At 41.1% G+C, this 13790-nt stretch overlaps 1 protein-coding gene across 2 annotated transcripts; it reads right to left on the minus strand.

The window, feature by feature from the left end:
• Positions 1–388: 388 nt before the first annotated feature.
• LOC126998686 (uncharacterized) lies at positions 389–7661 on the minus strand. 2 transcript variants are annotated; one of them, XM_050860687.1, is made up of 5 exons: positions 6715–7661; positions 5418–5621; positions 3295–3360; positions 2944–3030; positions 389–1496 (listed from the first exon to the last, which is right to left on the minus strand). In XM_050860687.1, the coding sequence occupies exons 1-5, from the start codon at positions 7480–7482 to the stop codon at positions 1416–1418; spliced, it is 1206 nt and encodes a 401-aa protein (XP_050716644.1). In that variant the 5' UTR covers positions 7483–7661; the 3' UTR covers positions 389–1415. The 2 variants fall into 2 exon arrangements, with proteins under 2 accessions (XP_050716644.1, XP_050716645.1); XM_050860688.1 differs by lacking the exons at positions 389–1496; positions 2944–3030; positions 3295–3360 and having other exon boundaries at positions 4995–5621.
• Between the last annotated feature and the right edge of the window lie 6129 nt (positions 7662–13790).

Here is a 13790-nt window from a genome sequence, read left to right on the forward strand (position 1 = left end):
TGCCTCCCCCACTTCTGTCCTTTCTCATCCTTCTAATCAGCAGGGACGGCAAAGGGCTGGCCGAGGGAGTGTGTGCGTCAGCTGAGCATAGCGTGGCCTGGCAGAAGGGGATGGCAGGGGAAGGAAGGGGCCACGAGAAGGAGGCCTGCTCAGCGTCCATCCTCCGTCTGGTGACACCCACAACACGCTACTCAAGGGTGTTTGTCACGGTATTCAGGCCAGCGAGCGCCAGTACTCAGGGCGAGGCTCAACCCAACAACCCCCAACAAACAAAACGTCACAAGTTAAATGCCACATGCCCGTCCTGTGAGCGGTGCCTTCAAGCCTCTCAAAAGGGGAAACACGACTCTTTTTGCATATATTATTTATTAATCGTACAGGAGGCATCTAAAGGGCAAAATAACCTGATACAAGAGAGAGAGAGAGAGAGAGAGAGAGAGAGAGAGAGAGAGAGAGAGAGAGATTTTAATAAGTGTTATAAATTACTAAAATTACACGTTCATCAGAGGTGCGAAAAAGAGGTATACGCAATACGCATTATGTGCACACATGCAGTACGCTGATCTCTCTGTCATATTTTAGGTAAAACGACAAGTTATAGATCTCCCTTGATTGTATGGCTTATCCGACACACAGTATGGATTCGAAATAAAAGTAGACTCAAGATCTGTTTAACGTGTGGGAGAGACGGAAATTATTAGGCTATATAGTACTCTATGTATTTAGTTTTTTACAGAAAAGGAGACAGCTCGCGGCCAGAAATATAAAAATAGATAAAGGATACAAAAAAGCCCACTGACGCTGCTTCTGCAAAGTGTGTCGTAAAGAAGCTCCAAAACATAGAGACTAGAAACATTCGGAGAGGTGTCTTGAAACAACATTCACAGGTAGAAGTACAGGATCGAAGACTTGGTTTGCGATGGCTTAAAAGTGACTGTAGTACCTGTAACTTAAAACACAGACTTTGAACAAATAATAGCAGTTGATGGCGTTATTACCAGCATTGGCACAAACTTAATATACTGGACTTCACATCATTTTTACTGTTTGAGACGCCATGTTCATATCACTTATATATTTTTTACAGTAAAGGAAGGAAGGAACAATGAAAAAAAGCCCGCTAATCACTGCTCCTATATAAAAGACTAAAGAGGAGTGGTCGAAAGTGAGGTCAATTTCGGGAGGAGAGACAATAATAGACAAGTCCAAATGCTCTTCTCTTGAACCTACTCCTCATACCTCATCCTCATAACCTACTTCGAGCCTTATAATCTTCAAATGTGTGTAGGACTAGACAGACAACGCGCAAGAACTTATTAAGAAGACATAATTGAATGAGAGTGAGTGTGGGAGGGAATAGAAAGCAGTAATGTTCGCAGCTGTAGTGGTGGTGGTGGTGGTGGTGGTGGGTCTTCTCAGTGGTTGGAATCTTCTTTTATTAGGCTACTCGGGAGCTGTAGCAGAATAACGAGGTAGGTGGTTACGAAGCCCGCCACCTGGAGAGAGAGAGAGAGAGAGAGAGAGAGAGAGAGAGAGAGAGAGAGAGAGAGAGAGAGAGAGAGAGAAGGGAGCGTTTTTTAATCTATGAAGAAGATTAGAGATTTTAGATTAGCCTGCCCAAGATTCTTCTCTATTTGCTACTACTACTACTACTATACTACTACTACTACTACTACTACCATTACTACCACTACTACTACTATTAATGTGACGGAAAACAGTAAAAAAAAAAGACACGTGTATATTTACCTTAAAATATACACAATCTTATAAAAAAAAGAGTAACAGTTCAAGAGAGAGAGAGAGAGAGAGAGAGAGAGAGAGGGGGGGGGGGGCACCACTCCTCACCTATACACCTCAGCATTAAATTACTTGAGAGCGGCCAGACACGTGCTTCCCCCTTCAACACAACATTCTTATCGACACTTATCAAGAAAACAAACATAGCTGCCCCCCCTTCCCCCTCCCCCTTCAGCCCCCCCCCTTCCCCCTCCCCCTTCACCCCCCCCCCAACAACAACAACAACAAACATCCGCCTTCACCTGGTAATAAAAAGAGAAACACCTGAAAAGACCTGTACAATAATATCCACGAGAGATGTAAATGATTAACTGACTGACTGATTGACTGATTGATGATTGATTGATTGACTGACTTATTGACTAACTAACTGACTGTGGTTGAACTTACTGATTGATTGACTGAATGAATGACAGACTGGTTTACTGATTTAGCTTTGGCTGGCGTACTAGCTAACTGACTGACTGACTGACTAACTGTGATTTAGCTTACCGATTGATTGATTGACTGATTGATTGACTGACTGACTGGCCGACTGGCTGAATGGGTGGCTGACTGCGGTTTAGGTTACGAACTAATTGCTTGACTGATTGACTGACTGACTGATTGATAGGCTGATTCTTTGACTGACTATGACTTTGACTGACTGACTTACTAACTGATCGATTGTTTTACTGACTAATTAAATGAATGAATTATTGATTTGAATGACTGATTAATTGCTGAACTGACTGACTGGCTGACTGATTGACTAACTGACTGACTGACTGATTGGCTGATTCTGGGACTGACTATGACTTTGACTGACTGACTTACTAACTGATCGATTGCCTTACTGACTAATTGAATGAATGAAAGATTGATTTGAATAACTGATCAACTGCTGAAATGACTGACTGGCTGACTGACTGACTAACTGACTGACTGACCGCTGACTGACTTGAATGGATGACCTATTAACTGACTAAATGACTTTCTGAATGACTGACTAATTGCTGAACTGGCTGACTGACTGACTGACTGACCGCTTACTGTATGACTTGAATGACTGACACTGAATGAATGGATGACCTATTAACTGACTAACTGACTTTCTAAATGACTAACTAATCGCTGAACTGTCTGACTGGCTGACTGACTGACCTGCAAGATGTTGTGGCTGCCGAGCGTGTACACACCGTTCACACTCATTTCAGACACGCGCCGCAGTGTTGCCAGAACGACGCAGACCTGCAGGAGGGAGCCAAGCAGGTGTGTGCATGCAGAACCACACACACACACACACACACACACACACACACACACTGTCCAAACTTATTTTTTCGAGTATATATTGTTTTCATTGTTATTATTATCATTAACACATTATTATTATTATTATTATCATCATTAATATCATTGATTATATTGCAATGGCTTTAACATTAGTATCATTCGTAGTAGTAGTTGTAGTAGTAGTTGTAGTAGTAGTAGTAGTAGTTGTTGTAGTAGTACCTGGTGGTGAGTGTCGGGGTCGCATGGTCCCTTCAAGAAAAGCAGTTCCTTCTCCACCTCGGAAGCCTGCGGGAGGGTAAAGAGGAAGATGGGGTGATGAAGGAGGAGGAGGAGGGAAGGTGATGATGTAGGAGAATGAGAGAAGATGGAAGAGGAGGAGGTTGAAAGAAGATGGTGATGATGGTGGAGAAGAATGGAAGTGGTAATGAAGGAGAATGAGAGTTGGTGGAGGAGGAGGAGGAGGAGGAGGAGGAAGATGCCAGATGGTGATGAAGATAGAGAAGGATGGAAGTGGTGATGATAGTGGAGGAGGAGGGGAGATGGTGATGGTAGTGGAGGAGAAGGGATGTGGTGATGGTGGTGGAATAGAAGAAAATGGGAAAAGGAAGAGAAAAAAATAGGTGACTGGACATGTGTGGCTGATGATGGAACACACACACACACACACACACACAAACACACACACACACACACACACACACACATACACACACACACACAGGTGAAAGGGAAAACGCAACGTGTGTGTGTGTGTAATGACAGTTTATGTTATTTTGGCCGAAACAGCACTCTCTCTCTCTCTCTCTCTCTCTCTCTCTCTCTCTCTCTCTCTCTCTCTCTCTCTCTCTCTCTGTTTTCTTGCTTTATCAACGTTTCAGTGCGAACGAAGACTGACAGCACAAAGAAAACATAATGAGGAACCTATCAGACCCCATCCTGTGTGTGTGTGTGTGTGTGTGTGTGTCAAGCGCCAGACACCATCAGCACGGTCCATGAAGCTCTACCATATTATCGTACTCACAATATTAATTTTAACTATCGGTCTCTGCCTAAAAAAATACCACCCTTCCCCCACACACACAAATAACGGTATTCATTCAAACTTACCATCTAAAATCTAATTTTTAAGATATTCTATACGAGTGGAAGTATAAGGCAAAGTTAATGAAGCTGATTTGACCATTGATTTTGACCATTGTCTTACATAATATTGGCACACTGTCACCACTATAGCGTTATCAGATTATCATACGCAGCACATTGCATACATCGCTTCTGCATCCAAAACTGTCGTATCCACACAAATAACGATGTTTTCATTTCAGATAATTATTAAAAACGTTGATTATTGATATTTTCTTGCAATAGTTATAGATCAGAAACCGGAAAATACAATGTTGGGCAGTATTCTCAGACATTTCCGCCTCCCACATCGACTACTAAATTTTCCTAAAGCCGAAAAGGATATTAGTCGCGTCCTCGTTAGTGTTTTCTACAATCATGGTGCAGAGGCCTTGTCGAACTATCACTAGGCTCACAAAACTACCCATGGAAACACTGCGAAATGCTGATCGAACCTTATTTGTGTTTTCTGTTCCGGGTATTTTATTCTATTTGATTGTTTAATTTTGTTTTATTTGTGGTTTTATATGCGTTTAGCCTATTGCGGTTTTTTTTTTTTTTTTTTTTTTTTCCTTGCTCACAAAACTACCCATGGAAACACTGTGCGAATTGCTGAACCTTATTTGTGTTTTCTGTTACTGGTATTTTATTTTATTTGATTGTTTGATTCTGTTTTATTTGTGGTTTTATTTTTTATTTTTTTTTACAACAAAGGAGACAGCTCAAGGGCACCAAAAAGGAAACAATAATGATAATAAAAATAAAAATAAAAACGCTACTCGCTGCTCTTAAAATAAAAATAAAAAGAGGTGGCCGAAAGAGAGGTCAATTTCGGGAGGAGAGGTGTCTTTATTGCGTTGTTGTTGTTTTTTTTGTATTGCCTTGTCTTATGTGAGCGTGAAAGCTTCGAAATGTTTGCGAATATGAGCCAACATTGTGTTAAGGGCGGTATGCATTATTTTTAGACGCTTCCGCCTTTCACATCAACTATTTCCAAACCCCGAAAAGGAGATTAATCGGGTTTTCATGAGTGTTTTTTTCACGTTCATGGTAGCCTACAGAGGAAGCGTCAAACTACCACCAGAGTCATTAAACTACCCATGGAAATACCCACAACTCCTACGACAACCTTATCCAGTGTGTGTGTGCAAGCCAAGCCCCGAAATGTTTGAAAATATGTGCCAATGCTAAGTACGGTGAACTGGGAACGCTGTCACCACCTCCTCCCTCAGACGTTGGGGGGCGCTGCAGACGACGGCCATTCCGGAGACGAGGGAGATGGCGTTGGTGAAGAAGATGAGCGGAGTGACGCCGAAGCGGAACCAGAGGCAGAAGGTGGAGATGAGGACGATACTGTAGCCCAACATCAGGAGGGCCACGGGCAGCCCCAGGTACGCCAGCAGGGCCTCCTTCGCCTCCTCCACCTGAGGGAAGGCGGAAGATGAAGAAAAAGAGAGTTGAGGTTAGAGAAGAAGGAAAAGCTGGATAGAGAGGTGGTAGAGGTAAGAGAATGAAAGAAAATTCATTAAAATAGTAAAGAGAACTTACTGGTTAATGAAAAAATGAAAAAAAATAAGGTGGGTGATGAGAGTTGGAACAGACACAAAGAAAAAAAATATGATTGAAAATTTTAATTCAACTAATTAAAAAAATGAAAATGAAAAACGAAAAATGAAAGAAAAAAGATAAGAACGGACAGAATGAAAAATGTATGAAAAATGAATTAAACATGTACGACAAAAATGAAAATGAAAAGTGAATAATGAGTGAAAAAATTAAACGGACAGACTAAAAAAAATCAAGGAAAAATGAAAGAAAAATAAAAAAAAAGAATGATAACAATTAATTATCGAAAATGAAAATATAAAATGAATGGAAAAATGTTGGAACGAACAAAATGGAAAGTGGGGATCGTCGAGAGATCAGGAAGATAGAAAGTATAAGGATCAGCTGACTGGAAGAGGACCGTCACCCTGCGCATGGTAAGCTGTCTCCCCTCCATACATAATCATCAGCCATCTTCTTTCAGTCGGTTTTTCGTTAACTACAGAAATGTTTAATTTGCTTTTTTTATCTCCTTGAACCTGAATGAATCTAAATCCTTTGCTGCCATCCTAACACTTCTTCTTAGTGTAAGTACCTTATCAACACCGCCTTTGTTAAACCCCTTATCTATTAAAATGCTTAAGTCAGATTGCAACGCAGTCAACGCTTTATTGAACGAGTCAGATAAGCTTGTTTAATCGTTCTTTGTTTGATGTTTCTACGTCTGTAGGTCATTGTGTGCTATTCTTATCTGTACAGACTACACAGACTGCATCCATGTTATTCATATGGTTATAGACTGGCTGTCATGAATGTCAAATTTCCCCGTAACATTAATTTCATAAATTCTACAATGGTTATGTAACTTCTGTTGCTCCAGCAAATACCAAAGTTAACAAAGTTGCTGTGTCCTGGGCGCGACAGATGATCTAAAAATGCTTGGCTCAGTAATCAGCCCAGACGTGGACTCACCCTCAGGCAGGCCGCCTGCAGGCGCGGCAGATCCAGGCCTTCGCAGCGGCGCCCCCCGGCCACACCTCCCTTCTCGTGGGCGGGCGGAGCAGTGCGGGAGGTGGCCAGAGCACGCCGCAGGTCCCAGGACAGGAGGATGAAGGATGACTTGAAGAAGGAGGTGGTGAGCACAATGCTGCCCACCACCAGCACGAGCTGCGCCCAGTGGTAGGCTGTGTGGACGTTGAACACCTTCATGATGGACACGCCCAGGGCGACCTGCGCCGCCATGTTGATGGCCGCCAGGGGGTCAGTCAGCACCGGCGGCCGCCTCTCCCTGAGGCCTGCCAGGTTGGCGTCGAGGGCATACAGGCGGTCCAGCAATCGGGCAAGGCGGCCGCTCCTGGTGGCGGCCATGATGCGGTAGCAGGCAGAAGTGGTGACGTAGCCGTAGCTCATCAGCGACAGCAGCAGCGTGTGGTCTGTGTCCCTCACCTCCAGCAGCAAGACGACGTCCATGGCGATGCACCACAGGGCCACCACCGCCGCCCACATGGCCAGGGGCGGCGAGGCACGTACCGCGGTGGAGTGCGTTCTGTCCAGCGTGTGGTGCAGCTGCCCCGACGCCGCCAGCGCCATCACCAGCGGCCGCAGCCCATCGGCCCGCTTACTCGCTTCAGTCATACCGCCCACCTCGGCAAGTAGGTCGTCCCCTGATGCTGCTGCAATACAGGAGTCGGGGGAGTCAGCAACACACACACACACACACACACACACACACACACACATACACACACAGCACGCGAGTCGGGAGTGAATCTGTTTTTTGTTTTTTTTTAATGGTATGTTGTAAGTTTTTTTTTTAAGGTATTTGTGAATAGCTTGATTTTATAATGAATTTCTACCAAAAATAAGGAAAGCGAATTATCTCTTCATCAGTTGTAACTTCACCTTGGCTAATAATACAATTGCTGATTTTTTTTTTCTTTCCTTTTCTCTGGATTTTTTTTGTCAACTTTTAGCCAAACACCGGGATTTTGCTGTTTTCATCTTTTTTTTCTTTTTTTTGTGTTGTCATTATCGTTATTATTGTTTTCCTGCTGTTACTTCCGAAGAACGAGTTTTTTTACATCTTTTTTCTTCCATTTTTTAGTTATTATTATTGTTGTTATTATTTTTGTTACTGTTATATAGAAAGAGCACTATTGTTTTTTATTTATCTTTTCTTATTTTTTTCTCTTGTTGTTATCAGTTTAGCTCTTGTTATTAAGTTTGCATCTGTGGAAGAGTGCGATTTTTTTTTTCTTTATTTCTTTTTCTGTTCTCATTATTTTTGACATTATTTTTCCTTCTGTTATTTAGGAAGAACACGAGTGAAGTATTTTTTTTCCTTCTTGTTTTTCTTCCTCTGTTGTTTTATTATCATTGATATTATTTTGCTACTATTATTTATGAGGAGCGAGATGATATTTTCCTTTATTTACTCTTCTTATTATTCTTTTCTTGTTATTACTGTCAACATTATTTTTGCGACTAATATTTATGTAGAGCGAGATGAGATTTTCCTTTATTTACTCTCTTATTATTATTATTTTCTTGTTATTACTGTTGACATTATTTCTGCAACTGTTATTTAGGAAGAGCATAAGCGAAATCCGAGCGTCCGTTAGTACATGCATAGTCAGGTACACATTTGCATAGTGGTGGTACCGTAATAATTTTTCTGACGCCGTGCAATGTCGGGCGGCGTCACGAGAGCGCTGGAGCCAAACCGTCTAGCCGACCTATTTATGTGGAATTTGCAGCATAAACAAAACCTGATTTCAGCTGTCTTCTCCATTATCTCCCAACCACGCGCATGATGCCTTTCCATCGTCAACTCTTGTTTACCCAATTCGTTAAATGAAGAGATTGCACACTGCAGCCCCGTAATCTCAGACGCTTTCGGCTCTCACAACAAAGACTTCCAAAGGCCACAACGAAGGAGATTAGCCTGTTTCTTATGAGTTTTCTTCACGTTCATGATGCAAAAGCCTTGTCGAACTATCCTACTGTTATTTAGGAAGAACGCGAATTTTGTATTTTTTTTCCTTCTTATTTTTCTTCCTGTTGTTATTATCATTTATTAACTTTTCTTTTTGTTCTTTTGCTGTTATTACTGTCAATATTATTTTTGCGACTAATATTTATGAAGAGCGAGATGAGATTTTCTTTTATTTACTCTTATTATTATTATTTTCTTGTTATTACTGTTGGCATTATTTCCGCAACTACTATTTAGGAAGTGCACAAGCGTCCTTGGAAATGCCCACAAACTCTACGAAAGCCTGAACATTTGTGGGTTGTAAGCTCCGAAATGTTTGAGGATATGGAACACTCAACACTAAAGGAGGAATATTCTTTAGTGTCATTTTTTTCACCTTCACTCACACCGACGATGACCACATATCGATAACATCCAACCACAAGAATGAAGGCAGGGGGGAAAAATATATTCACTCGAAAGGCAATAAGAGTATGAATGATAAATAATGATGATAAGGAAAAAAAACTCACTCGACAATCGCTAAAAAAATATGAATGATGAATGATGATAGGAAAAAATACTCACTCGAAAATCACTAGAAATATGAATGATGAATGATGATGATAGGGAAAAAATACTCACTCGAAAATCACTAGAAATATGAATGACGAATGATGATGATAGGGAAAAATACTCACTCGAAAATCACAAAAGAATATGATGAATGATGATGATAGAAAAAAATACTCACACGAAAATCACTAAAAAATATGATGAATGATGATGATATAGGAAAAAAACACTCACTTGAAAATCACTAAAAATATGAATGGTGATGATAGAAAAAAATACTCACTCGAAAATCACTAAAAAATATGATGAATGATGATGATATAGGAAAAAAACACTCACTCGAAAATCACTAAAAATATGAATGATGATGATAGAAAAAATAACATTCACTCCAAAATCAAAACCATAAAATTTCATTGCATCCTGAACAGTCTGTGAAGAATACCTATAGACTTGTCATAACCTTTGGAGAACCAGCAAGGACGGATAGATAAATATGCGGAATGCACTCTCGTAAAGTAAAGGAAAAAAAGATGTTCCCAGTATACCTCGACTTTATCATCTCGCATTTTAAAAGTTCAGAGGTCTTGCATAGTCTATTGCAGTATTTCTCTCTCTCTCTCTCTCTCTCTCTCTCTCTCTCTCTCTCTCTCTCTCTCTCCATTTTTCCATCTATCTATCTATCTATCTATCTGTCTATCTATCTAGTATCTATCTATATATCTCTTCCCTTCCTTCCTCTCACTTTATATTCTTTTCTCCACAATTTTATGCAGTTTTCCTTCCATCTCTCTCTCTCTCTCTCTCTCTCTCTCTCTCTCTCTCTCTCTCTCTCTCTCTCTCTCTCCCTTCTTTTCTGGGGCCTATATAGATGCCCTTTACACCCTGCCTCGCGAACCCTCTCTCTCTGCTCTGCTGGCGACGCACACACTGAGGCGGCGGCACAACGGCGTCACTGCCCTTATTCTCCTTACAGTGGTGACGAGGAGGCTGATTATTATCAATTCGTCAGCGTCCACGAGTATTATAGCCGGGCAACTCCTCCTGCTGCTGCTGCTGATGATGATGATGATGAATTGATGATGTGTTTCTTTTCAACGGGGCATGCGAGGAGTATGTGCGAGAGGTTGTTGTTGTTATTACACTATGGAGGCGTAATGAGAGGTATTCGAAGTGGATGGTGAGGGATATTATCAATGATTGCGATGCATAAAATGAAGGCTGTTGCAATTACGGTGATGATGATGATGATGACGATGATTGGTGCTGGTGCCGCTGGTGTTAGTTATATAGTCGCTTGCATTGATGATGAGGAAGATAAAAGAAGAGGAGGTGGAGGAGCAGCAAAGGGAGGAGGAAGATAAAGAGGAAGAAGGGTATTGATAAACGCTCCTAAGCTTATTGATCTGCACAATATTACAAAATTCCACGATAACTATTTTGCGTGTGAAATTGTAACGCGAAAGAGAAGGAAGAGAAAAAAAATGAAGAAGTAAAGAAGAGGAGGAGGAGGAGGAGGAGGAGGAAGAAGAAGAAGAAGAAGAAGAAGAAGAAAGAAGAAGAAGAAGAAAGAGAGAAAAGGAAAGAGGAGGAAGAGGAGAAAGAGAAAAGTAATGAAAAAGGAAATAGTTACTATCTGTTATTTCCTGCTTGTTTACTCTTTCTCATATCACATCGGGGAGGAGGAGTATTAAGCACCTCTTCCAATATATATATATATATATATATATATATATATATATATATATATATATATATATATATATATATATATATATATATATATATATATATATATATATCTATATATATATATACATATATATATATATATATATATATATATATATATATATATATATTTATATATATATATATATATATATATATATATATAATTTCCATATCGAATGATGGAGTGTAGAAAGGGTGGTAGAAACATCCCCACGTGAGTGTACTCCCGTCTGTCATTTTCAATGGACTTTCAAGGTTAAGCAGCAAGACGGATGGCGGTCCTTCACCCTCATGGCCAGTCGTATTACACAGCACAAACACACGCTGCTGCATTCAGCACCCGCACATGCACGGTATGACGCGTACGCATGTCTGCTCTGCTGCCAAATGGACGAACGCTGTCTGAGACTGACATCCGAGCCATCGACGCCTGCGGGGGGCGGGGAGAGGCACCCTCACCCTTTCTTCCTTTGAGAACCCTCGCCCTCACCATCGCCCTCACCTAAAGATTACCACCCGCCCCGGTAAACGTTCAACGATTTTATCTAATTATGAAGCCATTCTATTGGTAGCGTGACAGTGAGTAACAATCGCCAAGGCCTTAGTAATCAAATTGGTCTCCACTGCACTGAAGTAGCTATGCCTGAATTCACTTTTTGTAGATTAGCTATTTATTGATTTATGTGTGTATTTGTCGTATTTTTACTCATTTGCTCGTTTATTTAGCAACTAAATAATCAGCTGATTTATAATATATATATATATATATATATATATATATATATATATATATATATATATATATATATATATATATATTTTTTTTTTTTTTAATTATCTACCTGCCCACCACTTCCTTCACCATCCTTTTATCTATTCCCTTATCCCAACACTAACTTTTACGCAATCCAACAGTCTTTTTTTCAGGAAAGAAAACAACTGAATGGCAAAAAATAAAAGAGAAAACAAAAAGGGCTGCTGGCGCTGCTCCCGGAAATAGTTGATAGAGTAACCGAAAGAGTTGCAGTGCTAATAAGCCTCCCTGATCTACCATCTCCATGGACGACCTCTTTCAAACACAGCAGTATCTCCACCAATTCTTCGTCTGCTCACCTGCTGACGCGTTAGCACACCCTCCCGTACTAAGCAACGCCTCATCAGCTAGTCACGCTGCAAACTTTTCCACTGTCTCCCAGTTCCACCAAAACCTTCCCCATATACCTCCCATATCCACCAGTTTCTTCTTTCCCCGGAACTAAATACTCCCTCCCCTCTGTTCACGGTTCACCGCCCCACCTACAAGAACACTCTGAAGTCAATCAGGCATACTTGATGGTCAGAGGCGAAGTGTTATCATTTACCAAAGAAAATCAACATTGTTTTAGGACAGAAGGGCAGAAAGGATACTTTAGCAGCACTAGTAGCGGAGATCAGTAGATATGACCTACTACTACTCCTAAAGGGTAGTTGTGCAATGAAGGTGACTATAAGAGACTCCCTCCCTGCTGGCAGGAAACACATCTAAACCTTGAAATCTCTCCACCCAGGTAAAGCTCCTCTAGGCAGAAGTAACCACAAATGTAGGTTGTAGGCAAGCTCCGAATAAACTCAAGCAAGCAATAGTGATGAATAATGATGTATTATTCCAGAATATTGTTTTCTCGTAAAATTGCATTTTTTCTTTTTACAGTAGAGAAAACAGTTCAAGGGCAAAAAGAAAGAAAAAAAAAAGAAAACAATAATGAAAAAAAAGCCCGCTACTCACTGCTCCTACACAAGAGTCAAAAGGAGTGGCCGAAAGAGAGGTGTCTTGATACCCTCCTCTTGAAAGAGTTCAAGTCGTAGGCAGGAGGAAATACAAATGAAGGAAGATTGTTCCAGAGTTTACCAGCGTGAGGGATGAAAGAGTGAAAATGCTGGTTAACTCGTGCGTAAGGGATTTGGACAGTAAAGGGATGAGCTTGAGTAGAAAGTCGAGTGCAACGGGGTCGTGAGAAGGGGGAAAGGCATGCAGTTAGCAAGTTCGGAAGAGCAGTCAGCGTGAAAATATCGATATAAGATAGAAAGCGAGGCAACATGGCTGCGGAATTTAAGGGGTAGAAGACTATCAGTAAGAGGAGGAGAGCTGATGAGACGAAGAGCCTTACCCCCCCCACACGTGAGATGCATACTCCATACGAGGACGGACAAGGCCTCTGTATATGGATAGCAACTGCGCGGGGAAGAAGAACTGACGGAGACGATACAGAACGCCCAGCCTCGAGGAAGATGATTTAGTAAGAGAAGAGATGTGAAGTTTCCAGTTAAGATTTTGAGTTAAGGATAGACTGAGGATGTTTAGTGTTGAAGAAGGTGACAACTGAGTGTTGTTGAAGAATAGGGGATAGATGTTTGGAAGATTGTGTCGAGTTGATAGGCGGAGAAATTGGGTCTGAGGTTAAGCGTTCTGCAGCCTCCAGTCTGGAGTCTTGTAATTCCTGTTGAGAAGGTCTTCTGTTTAATTAGTTGAATAATGCAAAGTGGAGTCGTCAGCGTATGAGTGGAAAGGACAGTTTGTTATGGAAAGAAGATCTTTGATGAATAACAGGAAGAGAGTGGGTGATAGGACAGAGACTTGTGGAACACCACTGCTGATAGGTTTGCTGTTTCCTCCGTCAAAATGACACGTATATAGGAATCTATCAACAGCATTGGAGTTATATGGTAGAATGACTTATAGTGATGTTATCGGCATCAGTGTAAGGAGGACAGTGGTGTGCGTGTT

Source organism: Eriocheir sinensis, chromosome 14 (assembly GCF_024679095.1).
Source record: "Eriocheir sinensis breed Jianghai 21 chromosome 14, ASM2467909v1, whole genome shotgun sequence".
Taxonomy (NCBI): Eukaryota; Metazoa; Arthropoda; class Malacostraca; order Decapoda; family Varunidae; genus Eriocheir; species Eriocheir sinensis.

What these genes read in the sequence shown, in the direction of transcription:
- LOC126998686 (XM_050860687.1), bottom strand. Translation starts at nt 7,482, where the DNA reads ATGTGTGTGTGTGTGTGTGTGTGTGTGTGTGTGTGTGTTGCTGACTCC. An exon ending in TGCAGGCGGCCTGCCTGAGG is followed by an intron (nt 5,622 to 6,714) that starts GTGAGTCCACGT and finishes GCCTTCCCTCAG; the next exon opens with GTGGAGGAGGCGAAGGAGGC. An exon ending in CCCAACGTCTGAGGGAGGAG is followed by an intron (nt 3,361 to 5,417) that starts GTGGTGACAGCG and finishes ACCCTCCCGCAG; the next exon opens with GCTTCCGAGGTGGAGAAGGA.